The following is a 25,130-nucleotide window of genomic DNA, read 5'->3' as shown; positions in this document are numbered from 1 at the left end:
TAAGCTGAAAAGGCTGAATGCTATTCATACTCTTCTGGGGGGAAAATGAAAATTAATATCTGCCTAATTATTTTAATAATATGGTTAGCATTGATTTTAATATAACAGAAGAAATAGCATTGAGTTTCAACTCAGAACAATTAAAGAATATTACCAATATCAACTAATTTGATATATTTTTTAAATGTGACTTAGATGAAAGCAAAGAAACAGAGGTCATTTCAATATCATATTTTCTTGTTCTCATAAAAAATCTATCCATTTTTGGCCAATATTTATTTACTTATCTAATCAAAGTGGTGATCAAGGATGCAATATGTGCCCAGTTTGTTGTGAGACACTAAGGACACAGTTATAGTCCAGGGAGACACAGTTTCTGCTCTGGGAAACTTTGCAGTATAATACCAGAAAACTACAAGCAATTACATCAAAGGGCTAAAGTTAGACATTTTTATTAGTATATTGCAAGAGAATTGGGCTTGCAGAATGGTGCTTCTCAAGCTCTGTATGTGAGTCACCTGGGGACCTTATTAAAACACAGCTTCTGGTTCAGTAGGTCTAGAGAGGAGCTGATATTCTGTTTTTAAACATAATGCCTTGTAATGCTGACGCCACTAGTCTATGAACCACACTTTGTAGTAAGAGCATAGACTATTAAGATGTAATATTAAGACGTAGGGCATAAAGTAATATTAACATTTTTTCTTGGGGTGCCTGAGTGGCTCAGTTGATTAAGTGTCTGCCTTCGAGGTCATGATCCCAGAGTCCTGGGATGGAGCCCTGCTGAGCAAGGAGCCTGCTTCTCCCCCTCCTTCTGCCTACCAGCCCCCCTGCTTGTGCTCGCTCTCTCTGTCAAATAAATAAAACCTTAAAAAACAAAACAAAAACAAACAAACGAACAAAAAACCTTTCTTTTCTTGGTGTGAAAGTTGTATTCTTCGGAATCAAATAGTTGAGTTTCATTCCTGGCTTCAGCTGTAATCTTGGGCGGGTTACTTGACCTCTCTGTCTCAGTTTCCTTATGTGCAAACTGGGAATAATGGCAGAGACTATCTCATAAGATTGTTGTCAAGGTTAATGATATAATTTATATAATTCACTTAGAATAGTGCCTAATTCTTAAATACTCAATAAATGTTAGTTATTATTTTTTGTATTAGTATTGTTTTAGAGATCTATTTGGGATTTGGTGTGCTTCATTAATCTGAAGATTCATGATTTTTATTAATCCTGGAAAATATTCAGTCATTATCTTTTCAAAAGTTGTCTTTCCTCAAGTGTTTTTTCTCTTCTAAGATTCTGGTCTGACATCCATGTAACTTGTACCATGTACCTTATGTCTCCTATAACCTTTATGCGAGTTAGTGTCCTTATCTATAAAATGAGGCTACAAACTGTTAAAAACAAAATTCAACTGAGTAAATTTAAAGGTCAAGTTGTCTTTATTCAATGATCCATAAATCAGGCAGCATCCAAACAAACAAAAAGGAGCTCCAAGGAGTAGAACAAAACAGAAAGCTTTTATAGACAGAAGGGAGAAGACAGTGGATTGTTTCAGGTAAAGTGAACTTCCTTTAGGGGACAAAAGGGTCTATAGGGTGGATTAACTCACTAGTTCTGACCAGGAAATTCCAGACTGACTGGTTAAGGTTACATTCCTGGGAGAGGCTGATTGGGTCAGGTATTAAATCTTGGTTTGCTGACATGAAGCTTAGCAGAGTGACTCCATTTGGGATTTGGCTGTCCTTCTAAAAATTAACCCCTTTTGATCAGACTGTCAGCTTAACTGAGAGACATCAAAATTTAAGTATTAGCATCACTCTCAGCTGTCACTCTGTGAAGTTCTCACAGTCTTTGTTGATCCTATGTATGGTATTCACAGGTTGTGATGTTTTATCTAAATTGCTGTGATATTCACAGGCCATGTCTTCTGGTTCACAACTTTTTTGGTCATTCTCTTTGTTCCTTTTCTGATGTTCCTGTCTTAGGGAGATCATTTGCTTGGTGGTTAGTGGCTGCAAATATATATTTAAAGATCTTAAGACAATACCATGCACCAGGGAGATTTCTATGATTATTATAACCAGGATAATTCCCGATGTCTCGAGTATACCTAAAAGCCATGGTACCCAAGACCCAAAGCAATCAAAATCAAATAAGTCAAAGAAAGACCCCATTAAAGGAGATACTTTTTAAGCCAAGTGATTTTCTCAGTGATCTTATGTAACTGAGTTTCAACTTCCCCCAAAGTATTAATCCAGTTATGGCAGATGATGTTGGCCATAGCACAGATATCTCCTGCTCAACTAAAAGGTAATCAAGGGATATCCTATTATCAAGAACAATTTTGGCCAGAGAGTCAAAGGATTTTTGTTGGGCAACTACAGTTTTAGCAGCAGATTCTGTAATATTTCAAGAGTTAAAGAGAAATTCTTTTTTTTTCTTTTATTTATTTATTCATGATAGACAGAGAGAGAGAGGCAGAAACACAGGCAGAGGGAAAAGCAGGCTCCATGCCAGGAGCCTGATGTGGGACTGGATCCCAGGGCTCCAGGATCGTGCCCTGGGCCAAAGGCAGGCGCCAAACCGCTGAGCCACCCAGGGATCCCCTAAAGAGAAATTCTTGATCATAATCTTATATGTACTCACTACTGACCAGGGAAGTAGGGTCCTGATAAAGGAAACCAATCCTGAATCATGAATGCCTCCTAATAATTCCTATTGGAATTTGTGAGTCAGGCCTAGAAAGGTGACAGTCATGGAAGCCAGTAAAATGTTAAGGCCCTGTAGTCCACATAGGCAGTTCTATTCTGGTTGCCCTGTGTCCCTTTTTTAAGAATTAAATTTTTTTTTTTTTTGTTTTTTGTTTTTTGTCCAGAACCTGGATACAAATTTCCCTAGGTTTAGGGTTCTTAACCAGAGACAGGGAAATGGGTGAGGCAGTTGGAAAGATTGCCCCATTAGTAATGGCCTGGGAGATACAGATGATGGCATTACCTTTCAAGGCCAGTGCCAGAGTAAAGGAAAGAAAGGGAAGAAGAAAGTGTTTCATGTTTAGTTAAAATATGAAGTCTTGATCCAGTGTCTTGGGTGGAAACAGTCTACACCAATGTTAGCTACTTTTCTTCCTAGTCGATTTGATTTAAAGGTCTCCAGTGTCTGCACACAACAAAATGTCAGGGAGAGGCTTCTTTAGCTGTGAGATGTGTGCCCAAGTCCCCAAAGTTTGGCTACCATCTAGGTAGTGAGGAGGACCTAAGGTATTCTCTTGCAAAGAAATTCAAGGGAAGTCTTTGTTCTTAGTGATTTCAAATTAGAAGGGCGGGAAAAAATTGTAAATGTTAGTTTGGAGAGTTGTAGCCAAATATTTGAAGAAGCTAGAAGAATTTAGGATCCAGGGCACCTGATGGCACAATCAGTTAAACATCTGACTCTTGATCTCAGCTCAGGTCTTGATCTCAGGGTTGTGAGTTTGAGGCCCACAAAGGGCTGCACACAGAGCATGGAGCCTACCTGTGAAAAAAAATAAATCCAGGATCCAATCCAATTTGAAGGTATAAAACAAAACCTCAAAGATAATTAACAGAATTAGAATCTAATATCTACAAAGGTGCAAACAAAATTTTTTTCTCTACAATTATCTCCATTTCTTTTTTCCAAAGATAATCATAGCAAAGTTAGGTTGTTTGCATTGGACTTAGTCTGATCATTTACATAAGTGCAGCAAGAATAGTGATTGACCATATAAGCACTTTTTTTTTCTATACATAAATAGAATGAGGAAAATAACTTTTTTTTTCTAGAGATAAGTAAAATATTCAATTTGATTCTTCTAAGGGTAGGGGGAAGGAGTTGAAAGTAGGTCTTCATTTTGCAGTCACCATCTGTACAAATTCTTCATAGTTGACTCGTCCATCTCCATCAGTATCTGCTTCTTTGATCATTTCATCTACTTCTTCATCTGTTAGTTTTACTCCTGAGTTTGTCATGACGTGATGTAGTTCTACTGCACTGATGTAACCATTGCCATCCTTGTCAAAGACTCAAAATGTTTCATGAATCTTGTCTTTATTGTTTGTATCTTTCATGTCTTTTAGCCATCATAGTCGAAAATTCTGGTAAGTCAGTGGTGCCATTACCATCAACATCCAACTTGTTGGTCATATCCTATAATTTTGCTTCTTTTGGGTTCTGACCCAGTGACTTCATGAGAGTTCCAAGTTCTTTGTTGTGATGGTGCCGTCGCCATCTTTGTCTAATAGGGAGAAAATTTCCTTGAAGTCAGCAATCTGTCCTTCCTTCAGCTGATCAGTTACAGTGTGAGTGAAGGGAGGAAGAACAGAGAGGGAGCGAGGGTGGTTGCACCAGCACGGGGGTTATAATGGCAGGAGTGTCTCCACTGCTGTTGCTAAGGCGCAATGTGTGCTTAGCACTGTGCTACCATCTGACTGTGAGTAACAGTGCCATTACCCATGAATCTCCCAGGACCATGGCCCCATATAAGCACTTCTTAAGCTTACTTTGTTGGAATCTTGTAAGCAAGGTACCAAGTCTATTTTTATTAAGGGGCCTTATTGGCTCTGTAAAGTCAACTTTAGTTCCTTAAAACTGTCTAATCATATCTGAGTCTATGCCCTTCTATCTCAAATATAACATTCCAATCAAAGCTTTGGTAATATAACTAATGTTTCCAAGTTTAGATTCTTACTGAATTTGTGTAAATAACAAGTTTACTGCAAAAAAAAAATGCTCAAGAGTTTCTAAATTCTGAAGGGGGCAAGTATAGAGAAAAAATAAATGTTTCATCTTTGTTTACAATAGCACACTTTACTAAATTGCTGTGAGTCATGGATAACTTAAAGTTTCCTCAAATCTGGAAAAGCAACACATTAACCAGAGCTGTTTCAAACAAGAAGTCATAAAAATTACAATCATATTCCTCAGTTCACTCAATCCCATCTTATTTATTCTTGTTCTGCTTGAGTCCAGTTTTTTCTATTTGTTCTGGAAATTCTTACCTCGTTCAGTTTTATGATCATAAAGTTATCAGAACCTTGGGTTTGCCAGTCTTTTCCACGAATGTTCTTGAAGATGAAGCACTTCTACTTTCGCAAAGCATCAGAGTAAAACAGTAATTTTCTGCAACTAACAAAAGACTTCAAAATTCCCATTATAAAGATCTGATGAGAGTTCATTATAATGGAGCTGATAAGGAAGCTTGGTTATTTTTGTGACACGTAATATTTTATAATATTAACTGGAATTATGATTGACAACATTCTATCAGGACGTATCAGATTGCCAGTAGTTTCACACAATTTTTGGAACATTTATACCTTAGACCTATATAAATACAACATAAAGAATGCTTAGTATTACTTCCCATTTGACAATGTTCCCCCTATAATTTAACATGGCAAATATATCTAAGTACTTTAACATCTTCCTTTTTGTAAGAAGAGAGAGGAAGTCTTTTTAGATGTTCCATGTATCCTCTTAAAAAATCCCAAAGTTAGTGTGAAGTCAAAAAGACTTCATTTAGACTTTGATGTTGGGGAGTTTGTAAAAAATCTCAAAAAAGGTCAAATAGGATCATAGTCACTGTGAAACAATATTTAGTTATCCATTTAACCATGCTGACAATTAACGACTCCATTGGCAAATACAGAAAGTCAAACAGTTGTGCAGTTTCTTATTAAGAGCAGACCAATAATCTAAGAAAGTTTGTCCTTTTAGCAGATGAAAGAATGTTAAGATTTAGTTTTACATAGTATACCATTTATAATAAAGCTTTTTTTAAAAGATTTTATTTATTTATTCATGAGAGACACACACAGAGAGAGGCAGAAACATAGGCAGAGGGAGAAGCAGGCTCCCTGGGGGGAGCCCAATGTGGGACTTGATCCTAGGACCATGGGGTCATGCTCTGAGCTGAAGGCAGACGCTCAACCACTGAACCACCGAGGTGCCCCTATAGCTTTTTTTTTTTTTTTTTTTTTTTTTTTAAGATTTATTTATTGGGATCCCTGGGTGGCAGCGGTTTAGCGCCTGCCTTTGGCCCAGGGCGCGATCCTGGAGACCCGGGATCGAATCCCACGTTGGGCTCCCGGTGCATGGAGCCTGCTTCTCCCTCTGCCTGTGTCTCTGCCTCTCTCTCTCTCTCTCTCTATCTGTGTGTGTGACTATCATAAATAAAAAAAAAGAAAGAAAAATAAAAAGAAAAATTAAAAAAAAATTTATTTATTGATTTGAGAGAGAGAAAGAGTAAGCAGGGGGAGGCACAGAGGGAGAAAAAGAATCCTGAAGCACTCTCCACTGAGCACAGAGCCTGATGCTGTGGTTCAATCCCAGGACCCTGAGATCATGACCTCAGCTAAAATTGAGTTGGCTGCCCCATCAACTCAGCACCCAGGTGCTCCGATTATAGCTTATTTTTTAAACACTTGTAATAAATTCATGCAGTCTTACCCAGCTTGGCATATATAAAATTCCTATCTCAAAATTCTTTCTTCCATGAACTTTCTATGGTTTGTCCTATGTTTTCCTCTTTGCCATTCTGAAATAACCAGCCTCTCTTAGAACAAAATTACTTTCTTTTCCCTCAATAAAAATATTTTTTCATTCCGTGTACTTTCTTTCTTTTTTTTTCTTTTTTAAGATTTTATTTATCCATTTGAGAGAGAGAGAGAATGAAAAAGGGAGGGGGAAGGCAGAGAGAGAAGCAGACTGCCCGCTGAGCAGGGAACCTGACATGGGGCTCAATCCCAGGACCCTGAGATTATGACCCAAGCTGAAGGCAGCTGTCTAACCAACTGAACCACCCAGGCACCCTCCTCATACTTTCTTTTACTGAAAAAGTGCACCGTACTTTCCTTGCATACAGATATGTTTCCTTTACTTCTACTAGTTTTAGTTATGTATATTAAAATTCTTAACCCTTAGAAACCTTATTCCTAGTGGGAAAAAAAAGAAGTAAACAATTGGGGCACCTGGATAGCTCAGTCAGTTGAGCATCTTGTCCCTCTCTCTCTGCTGCTCCCCTGCTCATGCTTTCTCTCAAATAAATAAATAAATAAAATATTTTTTAAAAAAAAGAAGTAAATAATCATGGACTGTCTTTTACATTAACATTGTGTGGGTTTGCAAATTTATAAATACCTTATATAATCTCTAGGAATATATGGTTTCTCATAATAAATTTTTCAGCAGGGCATAGAGCATGTTTATTCATAGGCACAAATACCTTTAGTTCTACTGTAAAAGGAAGCAAAAAGTGGATAAACTTATGTTCAGTAATTAATGTTTCAGTATCTTATTTGGAAATAGATACATACAATGATCTGGATATTCAATGAATTTAACTTAATTCATCATTTAACTTAGCAATAATTTAAGGTTTCAAATTACCAAAAAGATTTGGGAAAGTATCTTGAAAGTTCACTTAAAAATCTTTATCCTAATAAAAACTTAATGAGACATTAAACAAAACCATTTATCATCCTCAGCTATTTTTCTTATTGACAAATTTTGTGTGAGATAACATGAACTCATTTTGACCTTTAATAAGCATATGTAGAGGGACGCCTAAGTGGCTCAGTGGTTAAGCATCTGCCTTTGGCTCAGGGTGTGATCCTGGAGTCCTGGGATCAAGTTCTACGTCAGGCTCCGTATGAGGAGCCTGCTTCTCCCTCTGCCTATGTCTTTGCCTCTCTCCGTGTCTCTCATGAATAAATAAAATCTTAAAAAAACCCACAAGCATATGTAGAATAAAAATTGTATATTTGTATTTTTTAATGTTGATAATCTGAACACATGTCTATTTTAATTAAGTCAATAAACTTTAAATTAGCTTTAATATCATATATTTTCCTAGATTATGTGAACTCAAAATTCATTTGGGTTAGTTTCTATTCTATTTCTGAGAATTTAATTTGTATAAACAATTGTCTTTAAGCCACTTCAATAGAGCTCTTATAATAATTAAATTTGGCAATACCATCCAGAGGTAGAAAATTACTTTACATCTACAGTGTATGTATGTGTGTATACACACACACACACACACACACACACACACATATGGAGGGGGGGAAGTGAGAGAGAGAGAGACCTTGCAGCTTTCATTTTAGAATTACTGCCATGAATCAGTACAGAACTCACTAGTTATAAAAAGATTTTGAATCTAAGCTGTTTTTCTAGTTTTGTAAAGATTTGTAATGCCGCAAAGACTTGAGTTGCAACTTAAATCAGGTTCTGATTATCAGCTTCTGACTACAGAGCTACTTCATCGGAGTTGATGTTGAAGAATTCGCGTAGGAGTCTCGGAAGACACCTTTTCCCCCAGTGTGCCAGTTGATTGCAAATGAAACATTGACCCTTAGGCCATCATTTTGATGGTTGACCCTTAGATGTGCGCAATGAGGGAGGTCCAAGTGTTATTTTAGGCACATAGTCTGGGAGCTGTTCTAACGCTTGGTGAACTTTAGTCTTGTTCCAAAGTCCTTTCAAAGTACTCAACTATGTCACAAGTTCACTCAAACTGGTAACCTCCCATCCTATTTGTTGCTTTTTTATCAATCCACTAACCTGAGGAGATAATCCATTTACAAACAGAGCAGCTAGAGCAGATTGGGTGACCTCACTTATTGTATGGAACCTGGAATGCCATAGGAAGAGAGCCCTCATTTGGGCTTTTCAGTCTGCCACAGATTCATCATATTCCTTTATTTGAATGTTTGAATAATAGACCAATCAATGTGAGCAGGTAAGACTCTAGGAATGACTTTTAAAGATCAGTTGCTATTTTGTGAGCTTTTTCTGGTCCATGAGGGGACCGTGTTGAAGGTCAAGATTCTCAGATATCATCCTCTGGGTTATACCATCCTGCTTCCTGCATCCATTTTTGGACTCCCCCAGGTCTTCCTAGCATGTGCAGAAACTGATTAAGATCTCACAGCCCAGAGTCATAGGCCCTGATAATGACTCTAAATTCTTCAGAAAACTTTTGAGGACCCTTCCTGGGTTTAGGAAATTCTTTAACTATGGCCCTTAGTTTGGTATTTGACCAGGAGTAAAAGATATGAGGAGGATCTCCTGTAATCTCAAGAAGTTTTATTATTAAAGGTAGCTGTTTAGTAGCCTCTTCAGAGTGGAAAGTCAATTCAGACAAAGAGTTAATAAAGCATGAGTACTCAGGTAAGGAAGGATAGAAGGATTCAATAGGAATCATGTCAGTCAGTCTTACCATCTTGGTTTAGATATCTCTCATATCCTTAGCTTTTCATTGGCCTTTTGTAACAAATTTTTTAATGAAGTTATTTTGGAATCACAGTCTTTTTGAAAGTTCTGCATACCAATTAAAATTGGTATATCATTCTGTTCGTTTAACTTGAGAACCCTTACTTTCTACTGCTCTTCTTAAATGGATGATATTGTCTAATTGGAATGTTCTGCATAATGGTCATTGTAATTGTTTTGTTTTTAGTAAGATTTTGCCACTTTTGTAGATATTTATCACTTTGGGGACTATATAGTACTTAAACATAAAATAATCAGGTATGCAAGAAGGTGGCACACTTGGTTCTTTAAGGATCTATCTATCTAAACCTTTGGGTTTCTTGGATATAATACCTGATAAGGATATGGCACTGGATTGGAAAATGTGTGATGTTTTACAGTATCTCACTGCACGGAAATTTTCTTGAGGTTGGTGAACGACCCAGTGTCAATCTGGCCTATTCTATGAACGACTTATTCTAACACAGAGGTCTTCGGGTTTGGTGGTAAGCACTCTCACAGCTTTTAAATGTTTGGTCTGTGCCTGCCAATTTTGTGGCTGCTTCCAAGATTCCCACTAGCAATGGCCTTTATCTACACAAAATAAGACAAACATGTACACCTTAATATACTGACAGTAACCAAGAAATGTTAATGCATTCTTGCCAACAGAAGATCCCATGTACAAACACCAACAATTCCCACCTTGGAAGTTGGAATGTGGGAAGAATTGAGCCAGCATACCTCAACAAATAGGGACTGGGAACTGGGATGGGGTGGGGGTGGGGGGTGGGGTTCCACATAAATGGGGAACTGTGAACTCCCACCAGCAGTTCCCACCTGGATCTTAGGACAGAATCAAAGGCTGAAAGTTTTCATCAATTACATGATAATTGCAACCTGAACTACCAGCAGTTCCCAGTATGGAACTGACCAGAAAGCCAATTAGATCAGGAGCTTGATGCAAAGACAAGGGAGCTCAGAACTGAGAGGAACTTACTCATGGCCCTCAGAAATAGTGATAAAGACAGAACTCAAAGGATTTGAGGGTACCATTTCTGGTTCTCATTGTCTCTGAATGCTACTAGAAGTTCACTTTGGATTCCATCTCTGCCACCAAATCTGTTAAAAAAAATCAACTGTGTGAATTAAAAGATCTAACTGATCCATTTCAATGGTTCATAAACTGGACACCATTTCATCTAGCAAACATAAAGGAGCTCCCAGGAGCTGTATGAAATGGGAGGCAGAAGGGGAACAAGAGTGGATTATTTCAGGCAAGGTCACCATCTTTTAGGGAATGAAAGCAGTCTATCAGGTGGATAGCCTCAGTAGTGCTGACTAGGAAATTCCAGACTGACTGCTTAAGATATTCATGGGAGAGGCTGAAACTGCAATTAGTTTAGGTATTAACTCTTGGTTTACACAAGACATAGCATGGGGCTTAGTATGAGTGACTCCATTTTGGACCTGTTTCTTTTTACCAAAATAGTACCTACCTCATAAGGTTGTTGTTAGGATTAAGTGAGTCAAGATATATTTAAAATGTATCTTGTATGTGTGTCAACTATTATTACCACTCTGGTTATAGTTCCTTCTTCATTTTTAGTCTTTGGAGATTTCCCTTACTCTATTAGGGAAATGGCATTATAATTTATAATAAGAAATATAGATTTGGTCTTCCTCCTTCTGGCAAAGAGCTCCTAAAACCTTTGGAATTTCACGTGAAGAGAGAGGAAAAGTTATATTTTGTTATGTTAATGGGTATCTTTTGGACCACACCACAGGATAGGGATGGTTGCCAGTAAAGCGGATCACATGATTAGAGGGTTGAAACTTTCAGTCCTTTCACTGACCTCCAGGAAAGGGAGAAGTGAGGGAGGTTATATGAGTTGTCAATGATCAGTGATTTAACCAATCACGCCTTTGCAATGAAGCTTCCACAAAGCCCCACAAGGACTGGGTTTAGAGATCTTCCAGGTTGATGAACACATGGAGATTTGGAGAGAGTGGCATGATCAGAGAGGGCATGGTAGCTCCATGCCCTTTTCCCATACCCTGTTCTATGCATCTCTTCTACCTGGCTGTTCCTGAATTATATCCTTTCATAATAAACTGGTAATCTAGTAAGGAAAATGTTCCTCCGAATTCTGTGAGCTGCTCTAGCAAATTAATTAAACCAGAAGAGAAGTCATTGGTACCTCCTGTCTCATGCTATTCCCTAGTAGGTAGTGCCAGAATTATAGGACACCCAGGTGGTATCCAAGAGCTGCTTGATGGTCTAGGAAAACCCACACACATTAGAACTGGGAATAGAATTTCTGTTATTACTTAACAGAGAGGTCTTTTCCTGATTATTTAGTCCACTTTCATGAAATCTGAAATTATTCCAGACTCTCTTGCTTGCAAGCCTTTAAACATGACCTTTTTTCTATTTTTTCCATTGTTTTTATTTAAATTCCAGTTATTTAGCCTTACAGTGTAATATTAGTTTCAGGTGTAGAATTTAGTGATTCATCCCTTACAATATCCAGTGCTTATCACAAGTGCCCTCCTTAATCCCCATCACCTATGTAACCCATCCCCAACCCACCTCCCCTCCAATAACCCACAGTTTGTTCTCTGTGGTTAAGAGTCTGCTTCCTGGTTTGCCTCCTTCCCCCCCGCCCAATTATGTTCATTTGTTTTGTTTCTTAAATTCCACATACAAGTGAAATCATGTGATATTTGTCTTTCTCTGACTGACTTATTTCACTTAGCATAATATTCTTTACTTCCATCCATGTCACTACAAATGGCAAGGTTTCATTCTTTTTGATGGCTAAGTAATATTCCTCTTTTATATATATATATATATATATCACAGATATATTCTTCTTTATCTATTCATCAGTCAATGGACACTTAGGTTCTTTCCATAATTTGGCTATTGTTGATAAATGCTGCCATAAACAGTAGGGTGTATGTATTCCTTCAAACCAGTATTTTTGTATCCTTTGGGTAAATACTAGAAGTGCAATTGCTGGGTTGATAGGGTAGTTCTATTTTTAACTTTTTTGAAGAACCTCCATTATGTTTTCCAGAGTGGATGCACAAATTTGCATTCCCACCAACAGTGTAGGAGGGTTCCCCTTTCTCCACATTCCCACCAATACCAGTTGTTTCCTGTATTATTAACTTTAGCCATTCTGACAGATATGAGGTGATATCTCATCATAGTTTTGATTGTATTTCCCTGACGTTGAGGGATGTTGAGCATCTTTTCATGTGTCTGCTGGCCATCTGTATGTCTTCTTTGGAAAAATGTCTATTCATGTCTTCTGCTCATTTTTAGCTGGATTATTTTGTATGTGTGTGTGTGTGTGTTCAGTTTTATAAGTTCTTTTATATGTTGGATATTAAGCCTTTAGCAGATATGAAATATGACTTTTCTTCTGTGTAGAATTCTTTCTTTCCCTCTTAGCTCTTCTCATGACTGTTTAAGACAGAGGTTAATATGTGTAGTATATTGAATTATGTTAACTGTGTGACAGAAAAGCCCAAATAATCACAGCATTAAAAAGTAGTTTATTTCTCACATAAATGAAGTGTAGATGTATGAGGTCTGATAGGTATGCCTTCTCCATAATCAACACAGGTCCAGGCTCCCAGTTAGTATTTGCCTTCCATCTTGTGGTTAAAGATGACTGTTCTAATTTCAACCATTATACTCAAATTCTAGTAACAAAGGAGGTGAAGAAGGGTATGCCACTTCCCTTTAAAACGTCTCTCTGAAGTTGTACACATCATTTTCCATTGGCCAGAATTTAGTTACATGGCCATGCCTGAGGTCATGGTACACTGGAGAATGTAGTCTTTATTCTTTTTTTTCTTTTAAGATTTTAAAAATTTATTTATTCATGAGACACACACACACACACACACACACACACACACAGAGAGAGAGAGAGAGAGAGACGCAGAGACATAGGCAGAGGGAGAAGCAGGCTTCATGCCGGGAGCCCCATCTGGGACTCGATTCTGGGACTTCAGGATCACTTCCTGAGCCAAAGGCAGATGCTCAGTCACTGAGCCACCCAGGCATCCCTGTAGTCTTTATTCTTGATGATCAAATGCCAAGGAGATAACAGATATTGGGGAAAATAAGCAGTTCCTGCCACTATACCTCTCTTATTTTCCTCTTGGAGCCTATATCCTCCCATCTTGCTCACTGCCAGAGTTAATGACTTGGCCTGATTTGCCCTGAACTTTCTGGGTGTTTGCACTGAAAGTCCTATGTCCCAACAACCCCTTTCCACCTCCCCCTCCATCCCCTAGTCATTGATAAGCAAACTGGAATGATAGTCACCCTATGTCATCTCTACCTTAGATCTTATCAGACTATGAGCTCCTTGAGGAATAGAGCAGTGTCTACTTCACTGTTAAATCCTCAGTACCTAGCACAGTGCTCCACACATAGTATGCACTCAATCAATAGCAAATATTCACATAGTGCCTTTTATGTGCCAGGAACTGTTCTAGGTTCTTTACATATGTGTTATGAGTTGAATTGTGTCACTCCCGCTCCCCACCACCCCGATTCCTGTGTTAAAGTCCCACTACCTCAGAATGTGACCGTATTTGGACATAGAGTAGCTGCTGATATAATTAGTTAAAATGGGGTCATAGTGGTGTAGGGTAAGCCTCTAACCCAATAAGACTAGTGTTCTTATGAAAAGGGGAAATTTGGACACAGCAATATATACATAGGAAGACCACCAACTGGAGTGATGCAGTCACAAGCCAAGAACTACGTGAGGCAAGGGAAGAGGCCTGGAACAGATTGTTCCCTAGAAACTTCAGAGAGGGTATGGCCCTCTCAACCCATTTGTCTTGGACTTCCAGACTCCAGAACTGGGAGACAATAACTTTCTGTTGTTTAAGCCACTCAGTTTATGGTAGTTTATTACAGCAGCCCCAACAACTAATATATTAATTCATTTTAATCCTCACAACTCTCTTGTGAGATAACCACTATTATTATCCCTATTTTACAGATGAGGAAACTGAGGCACACAGCAGTTTAGAAAACCAAAGGGAGTGCCAAAGGAAAATACAGTGAAAGAGATATGGACAAAGTGAAGGAAAGAAGGTGGTAGGAGTGAAAGAAGAAATTTTTGAAAGGTTAGAATGTAGGCAGGAATAAATAGAAGGCAGTGGCACAGGAAAGGGATTAAAATTTGACTTGGCCAAAGGATATTAGAAGCTCTAGGTCACTGTATATAAACCGCTAACATTGCTCTTTTTCAGATGTCAAGAGTTTGAATAAAAATATCCTTCTGTCAGGAAGTGAACTCTCATTTTTGACACTTCCAGGTATTTTATTATGTTTTGAATCTGAGGCTATGACCCCTGAGAGCCCCGGTCTTGATCTTGCAATAGACGCTTCATTTTTATTGGAAGATGGGGGCTAATAATGATCACTTGTTCCATGAATATGACTTTGAGAGATTTAGATTTTATGCTCACATGCTTTATGGATTTGTTTTTGATGGATGCAATGGTACTTATTTTAAAAAGCTATTTTGCGTTACACTTCTTACTTCTAGTTTCATACATATATATATGTATATGTACATGTATGGGTATATGTATTCCCCTGAGGGAAGAAGTCATAGCTGAAGTGCAAAGTTGGAGGCAATACCCTGTGAAGAGGTGGCTTAACCCTCCAGAATGCAGTATACACGTAATACTAGAGATCTCTCTTTTTATGGTACTGTGTCTCCAATCAGAAGATTATGTGGAACTGGAAATGAGGGGATGGCAACAGGACTGGCCTCACTTACCATCTCTCCCAATGATCTACTGAGTCATGCTTCTCGGAGTCTACAGGATTAGAGGTTCTGTTTGTCAATAGAGCCATGCTTTCACCAGAGGATAGAGTGAGGGTCCAGCTGAATTACAAACTATGGCTGCCATCTGGATACTTTCAACCCCTTGTGGCCAGGGACCAGGAAGTGAGAATAGTGACCATGTTGGCAGGGATAATTAACTCTGATCAGCAATGGGAAGTAAGGCTAATTTTACACAATGGGAACAGAGAAGCATATGTTTAGAACTCATAAGACCCACTTGGTTATCTTCTTGGTTCTTGATTCTCCTTTGGTCAAACGTAATTGTGAACAGACAAGTGAAGCAACCCCAGCCTGAGAAGGATATGATCACTAGGGGTTAAGACACCCTGATGATGAAAGTTTGGGTCCTACTACCACCAGGTAAGCCACCAAGACCAGAAGAGGTGGTAGCTAAGGGCAAGAAGGACTCGGAATGGATCATGAAGACAGGCTAGGACAGCTGGTGCAGGCTCTAAAAACAAGTGCAGTGATGGAGGTTACCCTGAGCTACTCCCTGGACAAGTATGGAGAAGTGGATTTGCGTGGTGCAAGGACTGGACAACGGCAGACGCACAGAGGTGCAGCTCCTTTCGAGAAAGTTCTTGCTGCTCAGGTACAAAGAAGTGGTAGGTGGACAGCTTCTTCAGTGTCTGCACCAGCTTTCAAGCAGCCTCAGCCAGTGACTGAGTGAGGGCCTTGCCACTTACACGCCTGGACCAGCAGAGGCTTTGTCAGGTCTGTGTAGCAATATATGACAGTTCTCCTTGGCCAGTATTTGTCTCCCCTGCTCTCTAATAAAATTTTTGCATCTCTAATTCTATTTCATTGACTGATTTCAGGAGATCCCAAGCCATCACATGCTGCACAACAATGCACCACAAAACCTCAGTAACATGAAATATTAAGCATTTCTTAGTGCTTATGAGGTTATAGGTGAGCTGGGCAACAGTTTTGGTCTCAGCCGGGTCACTTATGTGTCTGCAGTCAGCTGTGGTGCAGATGAGCAGCTCTGCCGATCACGATGGCCTTCTCTCACAGGTTTAAGGGTTGTTGGCTATGGGTCTCTGCTGGGACAACTGGTCTTTCCCTCCTTCAGCATGTCTCTTTCTCTAGTCGGCTCACCTTGGCTTGCTCCGATGGTGGTAGAAGGCTTTCAAGAGAACAAGCTGAAGAAAGCAGGGCCTCTTGAGGTCCAGGCGTGGAATTCACACAGTGTCATTTTTGCCATATTCTTTTGGCCAAAGCAAATCCCAAAGTCGGCCCAACCTTCATAGGGTATGGAACCACCTTTTGCTGAATGAGATACAAAGTCATATTAAAAAGTATTGGGAGAGAGAGGCAAAGAAATGGGGACATTTTAGCAAGCTATCGATCAGTAGGAGAATGCCCTACAATGAAGTGTGCTGGAAAATATGAACTCTAGCTGTCAGTCTAGACGGTCTATATTGTGCTTTTTGCTTTTTAATTCTTTTAATATAGTGAAAATCTAAAAACACACAGAATGTGTGGAGAGTAATATAATTCACACTCATAAACCCACCACCATACTTTAATAAATCTTAAAATTCTGACACACTTGGTTCAGATATTTTAAGACATGAAACTTTGAAGATACTGTATACATCTCTGTCCATCCTTGCTTTTTCTTTTTTGAGGTCTTCAGCTGTGCATTTTAAATTCCAAATACTTTTTATTTAAGTTAAAGGACTTCAGGCTATGCCTTCTAGTGATTCAGCAGGAAAAAAAGGAATTATATTCATGTGTCATTAAACAAATATTTATTGTGTCATCTATTTGCCAAGCACTGTACTACATATGTATTGATATAGCATATTCTTTTCTTTGGTAGCATTTTATTTAATTTACCATTTTGTTACAGGCTATATATCTAAAGTGAGAAGAACATTTTCTTTATAAATCGGGCTCTCTCTTACAAAAAACAAATTTTTTTAGCACCTTAAAGCTTTGATGGTGAATCTTGTTCTCTTAGTCTGTAAGTTTTCATTCCAAGTTTCTTAACATTGTCCTTCTATGGGTTTGGCTCTTGTGTTACTCGGGTGGGTAGGATGTTTCAGCATGTTTATTTAGTTGCTAGTTGGCTACACCTTTGATTTTCTTTCATATGATTAAATTGTTATTGCTTGTAAGTCCTATCTGGTTTCTCTACTTTAATATGATGACTTCAGAGTGCAGTCCTCTCACTGCTCTTTGTTTTCTGTGCTTTTATGGTGGTTCTATATGCATATTTATACATAAATATTTAAACAACAGTTTTATTGACATATAATTTACATACCATAAAATTCATCTCTTAGTACATTCACAGAGCTGTGCAACCTTGGCCACTATCTGATTTTATAGTATTATCATGACCTCAAGAAGAAATCCTGTACTTACTAGCTGCGATTCCCCATTCTCCTTTGCCCCCAGCAACCCCTGATGTACTTTATGTCTATGGCTTAATCTACTCTGGACATCTTATATAAACAGAATCATACATACATCATAGCAGTCTTTTGTCTCTGGTTTCTTTAACTTAGCATAATGTTTTCAAGGTTAATCCTGGACATCTTATATAAACAGAATCATACATACATCATAGCAGTCTTTTGTCTCTGGTTTCTTTAACTTAGCATAATGTTTTCAAGGTTAATCCATGTTGTAGCATGTAGCAGTACTTCATTCCTTTTTATGGTTATATAATATTGCATTAAATGAATATTCCACACTTTATTCACCAATTGGTGAACATTTGTTTTTTGTTAAGATTTTATTTATTTATTCATGAGAGACACAGAGAGGCAGAGACATAGGCAGAGGGAGAAGTAGGCTCCCCGTGGGGAGCCCAGTGCAGAACTGGATCCCAGGACCTCAGGATCACGACCCAAGCCAAAGGCAGGTGCTCAGCCACTGAACCACCCAGGTGCCCAATTGATGAACATTTGTATTCACTTTTGTGCTATTATGAATAATGCCACTCTCAGCTTTTGTGCACAAATTTTTGTGTGAATGCGTTTGCATTTCTTTTGGGTATACACTGACAAGTAGAACTGCTACATTAAATGGTAACCCTATGTTTAACTTTTTGAAGAACTGTTCATAATATTTTACAAAGTGGCTGTACCATTTTACATTTCCACCAGCTAAATGTGAGGGTTGTAATTTCTTCACATCCTTATCAACACTTACTATTGTCTATATCTTTATCTTAGCCATCCTGGGAGATGTGAAGTGATGCTTCATTAAGGTTTGACTTACATTTCCCTAATGACTAATGATGTTGAAAGCCTTTCTTTTTTCTTTTTAAAGATTTTATTTATTTATTCGTGAGAGACACACACACACACAGAGGCAGAGACACAGGAAGAGGAAGACGTGGGCTCCATGCAGGGAGCTCGATGTGGGACTTGATCCTGGGACTCCAGGATCACGCCCTGGGCCCAAAGCAGGCGTTAAACTGCTGAGCCACCCAGCGATCCCCTAATGTTGAATGTCTTTCATGATCTTATTGGCCATTTGTATATCTTCTTTGAAGAATGTCCATTTATTTATTTAACTAGGTGCCATGCCCAGTGTGAAGCCCAATGCAGTACTTGAACTCACAACCCTGAGCTCAAGACCTGAGCTGAGGGGTGCCTGGGTGGCTCAGTCAGTTAAGTGTCTGCTTTTTGCTCAGGGTCCTGGGATTGAGCCCCACATCAGGCTCCCTGCTTAGTGGAGAGGCTGTTTCTCTCTCTGCACCTCCTCCTGCTTGTTCTCTCGCTCTATCTCAAATAAATCTTAAAAAAATAATAATAATAAAATAAAAGACTGAGCTGAGATCAAGAGTTGGCTCCTCAACTGACTGAGCCACCCAGGCACTGCAAGAATGTCCATTTTTAAATTGGGCTAATTAAAAAAAAAAAAAAAAACCGAGTTGTAAGTTCTTTATATATTATATTCTGAACACAAGCCCCTTTTCATATATATGATTTTCAAACATTTTCTCACATTCTGAGGGGTGTCTTCTTAGTCTCTTAATTGATATCCTTTGAAGCTCAAGTTTTTAATTTTAGAGTGATCCAACTTACTTTTAGTTTTGTCATTTATACGTTTTGGTGTCCCCCTAAGAAATGATTGCCAAAGCCAGGGTCACAGAGATTCAATCCCATGTTTTCTTTGAGGAGCTTTATAGTTTTAGGTCTTACATTTAGATCTATGATTCTGTTTAATTTTTGATATGGTATGAAGTAGGGGTTCAAATTCATTCTTTAGCACATGAATATCCAGTTGTAAAGATAATTCCTTCTCCAATGAAGTATCTTGGCAACTGTATCTAACGTCATATCTCAACTATAAAATTTAACAAAGTTTGGCTTATTTTGTGGTAAACTGGATAAATCTTTCTCTGCCATTGGAGAACAGGGATTAGTTTTGTTCATTTAAAATGAGAAAATCAAAAAAAAAAAAAAAGAGAAAATCAGGGCACCTTGGCTGGCTTAGTCAGTGGAGCATGCAACTTTTGATCTCTGGGTCATGAGTTCAAGCCCCACATTGGGTGTCAAGCCTACCAAAAACAAAACAAAACAAAACAAAACAAAAAACAAAAAAAAACTGGTTAAGACAGGATATTCTATGTTAAAAATTTTTTTAAAAATAAAATGAGAAAACCTATACGAAAAACGCCTACCACGAGGCCTGAAAGTAAATACTTCTTTCCTTCTTTTGAGGCTCCCCACAGCACCTAGTACGGTTTTTGGCACACAATAGTTCCCATGAATGTTTGCTGAATGTAAAGTGAGCCTGTACTCCCAAAGCAGGAGGTGGGTTTTGAAGACTCTGATTGGATGGAAGATCCAGAACACCTGCAGGCCTTTTCACACTAAGAATCTGAATAACAGCGCGACTGACTTCAACAGCTTTAGTGAAGTTTGTGTTGTCAGAATAGGGACCTTGGAGTGATTCCTCATCTTTGAAGGTAAGTGACAAATGGGCTTTCCCTGACAGTAAACTCAAACTCTTAGAAGAACTCAATAGGCCAGAACTTTTTTACCCACCCCTAGTTTAATTTCAAATTCTCCAGATGTCTACTTATTTAATGGCTTATGCAATAATAAAATTTTAACTTGTGGATTTGACCTCAATTCCACAAAATCGATTGTGGTTCTTATCTGCCCAGAAGCAGAAAGGTTTTCTCACGCAGCCACAACCACTGTTGAAAAGGCAAAGACACAGCACTCAGGTACGCAGGCAATTCTATTTTCAGTGACCCTTTTCTCTCTTTCTTTTTCTCTCACATGCTGAACATCACGAACTCTCACGATCTCTCAGAAATAGAGCAGAGAGGCTGGAGATGAAGGCCTGTTCATCCCACCAGGGAGTTTCCTACAGGTTCATGTCCAGACAATGTTCCTGCTTGTCGCTTGGGTATTTTTCTGAGATTCCAGGATCTCTATGAGGACCTGTGTATGTACAAGTCCTGAACGGAAGATGTGCACTCTGCAAATACACATAATAACTTTCTTACACGTACATTTCACTTTTGAAAAAACCGTTCACAGGGTAGATCTCATAGCTAAGTGCTTCAAATTATAGTTTCTCACTCCAGCACCAGTGCTCCTGCCACTTCATCAGATCATTTCTCTCCAGTTAATCAGGTACATGGCTCTTAAATACATTTCCTTCTAGGGATGGTGGCCACTTTCTAACCCTAAGGTAATTAGAATCCAGCGAGGCTGAAATAACAATTTTTTTTTTTAAAAAAGAATTAGACTTTATATTTTAATTCACAGCAAAATTGAGCTGAAGACTGGGGTTTCACAAATAACCGCATTGCACAGCCTCTCCCATCATCAGCGGCTAGGAGAGAGTGACCCATCTGTTACAGCTGGGGAACCTCACCTGACACGTCACCATCACCCCAACCCTACAGTTCACATTGGGGTTCCGTGGGTGTTATATATGCTATGAGTTTGGACAAATGCATATTGACATGTATTCGCCGTTAAAATGTCGTACAGAATCATGTCACTGCCCTAAAATCCGGTGTCCTGGGGAGGCTCGGTTTGCAAGGGTGATGTGGGAGGAAAAGAGGAACAAGCGTGCAGCCCAGGGGCCGGGCCGGACTGCAGGTGTGCTCCGGAGCGCGGGGCTCCCGCCGACCCGCGGGTCCCGGTGCAGCCGCGGGAAGGCTGCTCTCCCCCTCCTTTGTCTCCGTGTCGGGCAAATGGGTTTCCTGTTGACGCCGGGATACCGGGAAGGGGCAGGAAGGGGCCAGGCCGCCTCCTCTCTCCCCGCTTCCTCTCCCGTTTATTTACTCCGTCCGCGCGGGTCGGGGTCGGGGTCGGGCGCGCGGCGGCGGCGGCGGCGGCGGCGGCGGCGGCGGCGGGGCGGCCCCAGGCCGTGACCCCTCCCCAGGGGGCGAGGCCCGCGCGCTCCCCGCCCCGGCCCGGCCGCGGCTCCGCGGGGCGGGGAGGGAGGGAGGGAGGGAGGGGAGACGCGAGAGGGCGAGCCGGGAGCGGGGCGGGAGCGGGAGCGGGAGCGGGGCGGGAGCCGGAGGCCGCGGGTGCGCCGCGCGGAGGCGGGGAGGCCCGCCCGGCCCGAGCCAGGCCGCTGCCCGCGGGCTGCAGGTGGAGTCCGGAGGCGCCGCCGCCGCCCGGCCCGAGGGCGCTGGCCTGGGGCGCCCGGTGCTCGCGGACCCGCGCCGAGGCCCGCGGCTCCCCCGCCGCTCCGGGGCCGCGCCGCCGCGCCTCGTCCATGGCTGAGGGCCGGCGGCGGGAGGACGAGGAGGAGGAGCTGCGCGAGCGCCGCGAGTTCGGGGGCCCGCGCCGTGCCCGGGGCCGCGCGCTGTCGGGCCACCCCGCTGCAGGTGAGGGGCGCGGGGGGGGGGGCAGGCGGGGGGCACAGGGGAGGGGCGCGGGGGGGGCAGGCGGGGGGGACAGGGGAGGGGCGCGGGGAGGGGGCAGGCGAGGGGGGCCGGCGAGGGGCGCGGGGGGCAGGCGAGGGGGGCAGGTGAGGGGCGCGGGGAAGGGGCAGGCGAGGGGGGCAGGTGAGGGGCGCTGGGGGCAGGCGAGGGGGGCAGGTGAGAGGCGCGGGGGGGCAGGCGAGGGGGGCAGGTGAGGGGCGCGGGGGGGGGGGGCAGGCGGGGGGCACAGGGGAGGGGCGCGGGGGGGGGCAGGCGGGGGGGACAGGGGAGGGGCGCGGGGAGGGGGCAGGCGAGGGGGCAGGTGAGGGGCGCGGGGAAGGGGCAGGCGAGGGGGGCAGGTGAGGGGCGCTGGGGGCAGGCGAGGGGGGCAGGTGAGAGGCGCGGGGAGGCGGCAGGGGAGGGGGGCAGGTGAGGGGCGCGGGGGGGCAGGCGAGGGTGGCAGGTGAGGGGCGCGGGGGGGCAGGCGAGGGTGGCAGGTGAGGGGCGCGGGGGGGCAGGCGAGGGGGGCAGGTGAGGGGCGCGGGGAAGGGGCAGGCGAGGGGGGCAGGTGAGGGGCGCTGGGGGCAGGCGAGGGGGGCAGGTGAGAGGCGCGGGGAGGCGGCAGGGGAGGGGGGCAGGTGAGGGGCGCGGGGGGGCAGGCGAGGGGGGCAGGTGAGGGGCGCGAGGAGGGGGCAGGCGAGGGGGGCAGGTGAGGGGCGCGGGGAAGGGGCAGGCGAGGGGGGCAGGTGAGGGGCGCCGGGAGGGGGGGCAGGTGAGGCGGGGGGGGCGCCCCGGGGCTGCGCGCTGTCGGGCCACCCGGCGGCAGGTGAGGGGCGCGGGGGGGTCGGGGGGGTCGGGCGCCCCGGGGCCGCGCGGGTCCTGCCCGGGCGGCAGCCTTGCCCCCAGCGCCCCCCGGCCGGCACCGGCGTCTTTGCGCGGCGGGACGCGGGCACAGTGGCTCTCGGCGGTCGCGCGGGCTCGCGGGCCGCGCCCCGGGACACCCACGCGGGTGGCTGGAGTTGCACCTGCTAGTGGCCCTGGAGCGCGAACTACGGACGTTGCGAACGCGCGAAGTCGGGAGCCCTGGCGTGAGCGGGCGGCCGCGGTGACTCTCGCTAGGGGAGCCGGAGGCCCGGGCGCGATCCCGGGGTCCCGCGGGCTCGGAGGACGACGCCTCCCGGCGGTTTGCCTGCGCGGCCGCCGCCAGCTCGAACTCGTGCGGGTCGAGTCTGGTTTCGTGTCTCCTGAACTTCGGACCTTGGATTCTGCCCCTCCCCCCCCGCCCGCGCTCCCCACTTGTCGGTAGCACTTGCCGTAGTTATTTCGTGACCCCCCTCCCCCCCGTCCAGGATGTAGCATGCCTAAAGGCAGCTCATTTGGACCGAGACTCCTTTCTGGGTCTAGAGGTACATTATTGGTCTTGTGGTTTTGGGTGCACGAAGGCGGCTCGGATCAATAGTTTGATCCGCAGTCGTAAGTGTAGGTCCACACCCCTTCTCTGTTCCTGGGGCAGCTTTTCAGTCAGACATAATGGAGAGGAAATTCTTTGGCTTTTGGTTCCAGCTGGATTAGCCAAGTTTCTGCAAACTGGAGGGAAGAACAAATTTAGGGAGATGAGAGAGAGAGAGAACTGAGAAAGATTTAGAGACATTAAAGCCTCTTTAGAAAATGGACCATAGTAAACATTCCCTCAAATCATGGCGAAGCCTCTCTGTGTAGCTCCCTTAACCTGAAAGTTGGAGAATTAAGAGAAGATAACAAGTCTGTGGGGAACCAATGAGGGATACAAAATGGGATGAAAGGAAGGAGTTTAGTGGGATGTAAAGAAATAGTCAATTTAATGCCCTTGGCCTTTGGCAGGATCTTGGAACCTTAAAAATAATTCTTGATGCCCATCACAGAGCTTTCCATCAAAATAAAGCCTTTTGACTTTCTGCGTGAATACCAGTCTTTTTGAAAATAATTGATGGTTTTGTTTAGTATAATCCAGACTAGTGATAGGATGGGGGAATTGCGGGATATGAATTAATATTTCTTTCAAGAACACAGTGAAAAAACTTCCCAAAGATGTACCTCCTTTAAACTGGTGATTTAAACAGTGTAGGCCGCCTTGGATTCCTATTCAGCAAAAAGCTTCGCTTTCTCTTACAATGGGCTGTACTGTGAAGAGTACTGGAGGTTACACTAGATTTGATCCAGTTATATGTTCATCAGTTAGTTGCAGTATGTATATTTATCCCATGGCTGGCAGAAACTCTCCTAGGTTCTGTGATAATAATTCACTAGACAGGACATTGTGTATGTTTCACTCAGAAATTAGTGTTTACAGTTTCTAACCATGTAATATGCCCCGTCTCCACCGAAGGGTTAGAGGCAGAAATATTATGGAGTGGGCAGAGGGTTAAACTTGCAACAACTGGCCTTCTTTCTTTGGGGATACATTATTTAATAGTTCACATTTCTTTACCAGCTGTGCTCCTCCTTTGCCTCATTCATTTAAGTGTTTTTCAGACACCATCGCATTCCTTACCAAGCTTGGGCATTTGTTAGCTATGTTTGTGCTAGATGTTGTTCTCTGTCCAAGTGAGCGTGTGAACTGACCTAGAAGCTTAGTGTTTCTTCTGCTTACCAGCTGTCTTTCTAATCTTTCACCTCTCCGGTGCTCACTGCTTCCTTCTTCTCCCACGATTTTACATCTAGATTTTTTCCCTTTGATCTCACCTGACTTGATACTATACATTTAGGGTTTGTGGACTGAGGGAGTCTGAACTCCTCCTCTTCCTGCTAAATGTAGGTGTGGTTGTGAAGGTGTGTTTATTTTTGCAGTGTACATTCAGAAGAGTGTATAAAACCTATACATTACAAAGTGAAACTCTTGTAACCTGTATCCAAGTCAAGAAATAGAATATCATCAGTTCTCTAGAAGCCAACTCTGATCCCTCTTGGTCATGGCCTCTTCCTTCTCCTTGAGGGAACTACTTTCTTGACTCTTGTGATTATTTTTTCCTTTTATGTACAGTCTTATCTGTATGCATATGCATCCCTATACAATATTCTTTAGTGACCTATTTTAAAACTTCATAAGAGGTATCATCTGG

The 25,130-nt window shown here is 42.5% G+C and overlaps 1 protein-coding gene and 1 pseudogene across 9 annotated transcripts in view; one reads left to right on the top strand and one right to left on the bottom strand.

The window, feature by feature from the left end:
• Positions 1-1,435: 1,435 nt before the first annotated feature.
• Positions 1,436-4,316, bottom strand: LOC112654501 (calmodulin-like; annotated as a pseudogene).
• A 15,620-nt stretch (positions 4,317-19,936) lies between these two features.
• The window catches only part of SH3D19 (SH3 domain containing 19), a 180,053-nt gene continuing 174,859 nt past the window's right edge, over positions 19,937-25,130 (top strand). For 3 of the 9 annotated variants that reach the window (XR_003133125.3, XM_025439141.3, XM_025439142.3), the window contains exon 1: positions 21,664-21,996. Coding sequence is in view for 4 of the 9 variants with exons in the window: in XM_025439141.3 (XP_025294926.2) it covers positions 21,885-21,996 (112 nt within the window). In the remaining 5 variants the exon portion in view is untranslated. Of the gene's footprint in view, positions 20,107-21,632; positions 21,997-25,130 lie in introns of those variants that run through there. The other 6 variants (XM_049094206.1, XM_049094211.1, XM_049094204.1 and 3 more) reach the window with 6 other exon arrangements.

The sequence above is a fragment of the Canis lupus genome, chromosome 15 (genome assembly GCF_003254725.2).
Source record: "Canis lupus dingo isolate Sandy chromosome 15, ASM325472v2, whole genome shotgun sequence".
NCBI classification, from domain to species: Eukaryota; Metazoa; Chordata; class Mammalia; order Carnivora; family Canidae; genus Canis; species Canis lupus.
This window is presented reverse-complemented; position numbering and strand designations above follow the sequence as displayed.